The 5,242-nt window shown below is 52.8% G+C and overlaps 1 protein-coding gene across 1 annotated transcript in view; it reads right to left on the bottom strand.

Moving 5' to 3' along the window:
• PRELID3A (PRELI domain containing 3A) overlaps positions 1 to 3,094 on the bottom strand; it is an 11,155-nt gene extending 8,061 nt beyond the window's left edge. The window contains exons 1-2 of the mRNA XM_012811820.2: positions 2,933 to 3,094; positions 2,547 to 2,636 (exon numbers count right to left, since the gene is read on the bottom strand). Coding sequence (XP_012667274.1) covers positions 2,547 to 2,636; positions 2,933 to 3,070 — 228 coding nt within the window. The 5' untranslated portion in view covers positions 3,071 to 3,094. The remainder of the gene's footprint in view (positions 1 to 2,546; positions 2,637 to 2,932) is intronic.
• Positions 3,095 to 5,242: the final 2,148 nt, after the last annotated feature.

Consider the following 5,242-nt stretch of genomic DNA (forward strand, 5'->3'; position numbering starts at 1 on the left):
TTTTTTTTAAGAGACAGGGTCTTGCTCTGGCTCAGGCCGGTCTTGAACTTACAAGCTCAGGCAATCTTCCCACCTAAGCCTCCCAAGTGCTGAGATTACAGGTGTGAACCACCATGCCCAGCCCCAACATGCTATAATTTTATGTGTAATATTTTTCTGCTAGTTACATTAATGAAGAGAAATCAGGTTTATAAAATACAGTTGTCTGAGGTTTGTTTGGTTTTTTTGTTTGTTTGTTTGCAGTTTTTGGCCCTGGCCAGGTTTGAACCCATCACCTCCAATATATGGGGCCAGCGCCCTACTCCTTTGAGCCACAGGCGCCGCCCTGTTCTTTCTTTTTTATGCAAGAAATGTGATACTCCAAAAAGGCAAATAACACCCTCCAAGTCCTACAGGCATGCAGTGACCATTCAGCTCCCATCTGTCCTGCCCCAACCCTATTTCCTTTCTACTAGACTTCCCTGTCCCTTCTGCTGGCACCTGAGCTTTCTGAAATGATCAATGGAATTTCCCAAGTAAAGGATACTGGGGCAGAGAGAACAGAACCCATAAATTGTCAGGAGCAGCAAAAGAGGACTGGCCAGTGGAGACCCCACAGGCTCTTATGACTGCCTGGGAAGAGGGGCTTCAAGCAGAACAGGGGCCCCTTGCAAAGTCCAGCTAGTATGCAGCATCCTAAGGAGTTGGGCTTTATCCTGACAGCAGTTCAGAGTCTCATTCCAAGCCCTCCTCTGGAAGGTGTCCCCAGATGGACCCACAACATAGAGGTAACACTGAGGCTGTTCCCATGGCCTCCTTACAAGTTTGAAGATGTCCTGAGAAGCTCTTGTGGATGGAAATGAGCAACCTCAGGCCTGGAATGGCTCTTTGTTTTAAACACCTGGCTGCACAGGAGATGCCTGAGAGGATGGTAGACTCCCTGACGCCACTTAGCACTGTCCCTGCTCTACCACAGCCTGCTGGCCCTGTCTGGGCCTACTCCCTCCTTCACTGCAGCACTGGCCACCTGTACCATCAGTCACTATCAGTTCAACCTGGACACCCCATGGACCACAATGCAGGAGGGCAGAGACTTCATACACTCGGGATGTCCAGAACCAGGCTCCTGGCTGGTACCCACATCAGACAGTGGAGTTGCACCCTAACTGACCATCCCATTCCTTTCGCCACATTCTGCCCCACAGCCTCTTACCTAGACCGCCAGGCTGCCTGGTTTAGGTCCCATCATCCCCCTGCCCTCTCCCCACAAAGCTGCCAGCACACAACCTGATGACATTACCACCCTGCAACAAACTCTCAATGGCTCCCGACTACTGTAAAAGAGACTTCCAGGGCAGTGCCTGTGGCTCCGTGGGTAGGGCACCCGCCCCATATACTGAGAGTGGCGGGTTTGAACCCAGCCCCAGCCAAACTGCAACAAAAAAATAGCCGAGCGTTGTGGTGGGTGCTCGTAGTTCCAGCTAGTCGGGAGGCTGAGGCAGGAGAATTGCCTAAGCCCAAGAGCTGGAGGTTGCTGTGAGCTTGATGTCATAGCACTCTGCTGAGGGCAACAAAGTGAAACCGTCTCAAAAAAAAAAGAGAGAGAGAGAGAGAAACTTCTAGCCCAGGTTCATGGGTGCACACCTGTACTCCCAGCACTCTGGGAGGCTGAAGCAGGAAGATCCCTTTAACCAGCCTGAGCAAGAGTCAGTCCCTGTCTCTACTAATAACAGAAAACTAGCCAGGCATGGTAGTGGGTATGTTTAGTCCCAGCTACTTGGCATACTGAGGCAGGGGGACTGACCCCAGGATTTTGGTTGCTGTGAGCAAGGGTAACATCCCAGCATTCCAGCCAGGATGACCAAGTAAGACTCAAAAAAGACTTGCAGCTCCCGCCAGCCTTCAAGTCCCCACCTCCCTGCCCTACCTGTCAGGGCCTCTACAAAGCTTTTCCTCCTCAGGCCGCCTCAGGGGCTCCAGCCTGGGGGGTTTACCTGCCATCCACCTGTGGGTTTTATGGCCCATCCTCAGGCTATAAGCCCAGCAAGGGCAGGAAGGTCTCTTAAGAGACCTTGGCATTTCCTATCCCCAGCACAGTGCTGGGTGCCTGGCAGGGACCTGTGAGCTGTAACTCAAACCCACACCGTGGTGTGTGAGGCACGAGGCAGAGCAAGAGCCCTGCCAGGGGCAGTGAGGAGGGAACTCAGAGTTCTGCCCACCACAGCCCACGTCTGACCTGCTGGAAACACGAATAGTTCATGGAATAAGCCACGGGCTCAGCCCAGGCTGTCCCCTAGCAGGTCTCTGCCTCTGCACAGGGGTGCGTAAGGGGCGGCTGTGTCCTGCTGCCTGACCCTCCACTGGCTTTGAGGAGTGCTTGCCTGAGGACGATCCAGCGTGTGCCTGCCCCTGCACATTTACTGTACTTGAATAAAAAGACAAATGAGATGCTGCTAAATATTAAACATCAACAATCAGTTAGAACAAAGCTAGACTGAAAACAAAATTAAATGAAGGCACTGCGTGCCACCACCAAGACCTCTGTCCCATCCGAGGCCATTGCTTACATTGGTGGAACAAAGTTCCATTTTCTTTTCCGCTGGGTCCACAACAGAATGCTCTTGGATGTATGTTAAAGTCTTACTGGTCCCCAAAATCTAAAAAAGAAAGCAGCAGCGGCATCAGGACCTGCTGAGAATTCCATTTGGTATCACCAAACACAGAAAGGCACCTCATTGCTCGTAAATTCTGCACGGTGCGACCCAGGATGGCGAGACCAGGCTTCCTCAGCACGGGCCCGGTGGCACTACATGGGGACAAGGCCAGCGGAGAGCGGGAGGGAGGTGCCCCGGGAGGACGCGGCTCTGTGGGGAGGGGACTGGGCAGGGGATGGGCATCCTCAGCTCTGGGTTTCAGCCACACCCCCGCCGCCCTGGGCGGACACTGGGCTCACCGCTCCCACGAGGCCGGGCAGCCCCCACTCGGTGCTGAGCAGGCGCAGGCTGTGCAGCCGCCCGCGGCCGTCCACGCGGCGCTCCAGCACGTCCACGCCCACCACGCTTGGGTTCATCGGATTCGGGTACTTCCGCATGGCTGCCTGCGCCACCGCGTCCCACGGGTGGCTGCGAAAACACAAGAGGAGTCCGAACACCTACATCTGGGGGGTCAGGCTCCAGGACCCAGGAACCTGCCCCACGGGGCGAGGCCTCGGCAAACTCGGCTGGCCCCTCCCAGCCCGGACGGAGGCAGAGCCCCCAGCAGCGGCAGCGGCAGTGACAGTTCCACCTCTGCAGGGCATCCCCACCCACCCACCGTGCTGCCCCCATTTCTCCACTTGGGCTCCTGTCCTTAGCCACCCCTACCTGGCAGCTTGAGAATATGGTGATAGGATAACACAGGACCTTGTCCCTCTGACGCCCTGACCGCTCCAAGCCAGGGCGAGCCAGGCCACCCAACAGCGACGGCCTGAGTGCCGCCAGCTTGCCAAGTCTACCTGCAATGCAGGCTCCCAACCCTGCAAATCCCTTGAAGTCTGTGGGTGTCCCCAAGGAGTCCCCTGCAGGATGCCACCCCCTTTTCCTGGTCCCTGTTTTTTTCTTGCCACCAGGGAGCAAGCACCACTACCAGGCCTCTGCTTGTTTAAGGCCTAAAATCTGCAAGAATCACACACATCTGCTGGGGGTTGAGTGAAAAGGGCCACCACAGGTGCTCAGGCACAGAGCTGCTAACGCACCAGCTTATGTCCCAACTGTCCCATCCTATCTGTCCTCTAGGATACGCCCTCTCCCAGGAAGCCCCTGAGCCTCTTGCAAAGAGAAGTTCAACAGAACCATCATTTCTCTAGATGTGCCAGACAGGTTCCAAAGCATGTGTGACAGCACCCAGATGTAAGGTCTGGACACACACACATGCACACATGTGCACACACACGCAAGTACACACAGACATTGCACACACGCATGCAGACATGTACACACATGCACGCATGTGCACACACATGTACACACGCACACACATGCACACACATGCATGTACACACACATTAAGCGCACACTCATACATATACTTAAAAAATGCACTGGGGCTAGTGGGTTCAAACTCGCCCAAGCATGCTTAAACAAAGAAAAACAACAAAAAAAATAGCCAGGCCTATGGTGGCACCTACAGTCCCAGCTACAAGGGAGGGTGAGGCAAGAGAATCGCTTAAGCCTAAGAGTTTGAGGTTGCAGTGAGCTGTGATGGCACAGCACTCTACCCAGGGCAACACAGTAAGACTGTCTCAATTAAAAAAAAAAAAAATTAAACTGGGATATATGGGTCATCATCCACTTTTTATAACTAGTAACAAACATTTTCCTACATCATGAAGCTATTTTCAAAAATAGGATTACAGAAAGGCCAGGTACAGTGGCTCACACCTGTAATCTCAGCACTTTGGGAGGCCAAAGTGTGTGGATTGCCTGCACTTGAGACCAGCCTGAGCTACAGCAAGACTCCATCTCTAAAAAAATAGCCAAGTGTTGTGCTGGGTGCCTGTAGTCCCAGCTACTTGGGAGACGGAGGCAAGAGAATCGCTTGAGCCCAAGAGTTTGAGGTTGCTGTGAGCTGTGACACAATAGCACTCTACCCAGGTGACAAAGTAAGACTCTGCCTCAAAAAAAAAAAAAAAAAAAAAAATAGGATTACAGGATGGGCAGTGTGACTCACACCTCTGAGAAGCTGAGGCAGGCGGATTGCTTGTGCTCAGGAGTTCAAGATACCCTAAGCGAGAGGGAGACCCCATCTCTACTTTAAATAGAAAAACTAGCTGGGCATTTTGGCAGGTACCTGCAGTCCTAGTTACTCGGGAGAATGAGGCAGGAAGATTGCTTGAGTCCAAGAGACTGAGGTTGCTATGAGCTATGACGATGCATTCTACCCAGGATGATAGAGACTCTCTCTCAATAAAAAAAATTTTAGGGCGGTGCCTATGGCTCAGTGAGTAGGGTGCCAGCCCCATATACTGAGGGTGGCAGGTTTGAACCCGAACCTGGCCCCAGCCAAACAACAACAACAACAACAATAAAAAATAGCTAGGCATTGTGGTGGGTGCCAGTAGTCCCAGCTTCTCGGGAGGCTGAGGCAAGAGAATCACCTAAGCCCAAGAGCTGGAGGTTACTGTGAGCTGTGATGCCATAGCACTCTACCAAGGGCAACAAAGTGAGACTCTGTCTCTTAAAAAAAAAATTTAGGATTAAAAATAGTTGTATAGTAGGCCATCCTG

The sequence above is a fragment of the Otolemur garnettii genome, unplaced genomic scaffold, assembly GCF_000181295.1.
Source record: "Otolemur garnettii isolate 467f Iridium unplaced genomic scaffold, OtoGar3 scaffold00176, whole genome shotgun sequence".
Lineage (NCBI taxonomy): Eukaryota > Metazoa > Chordata > Mammalia > Primates > Galagidae > Otolemur > Otolemur garnettii.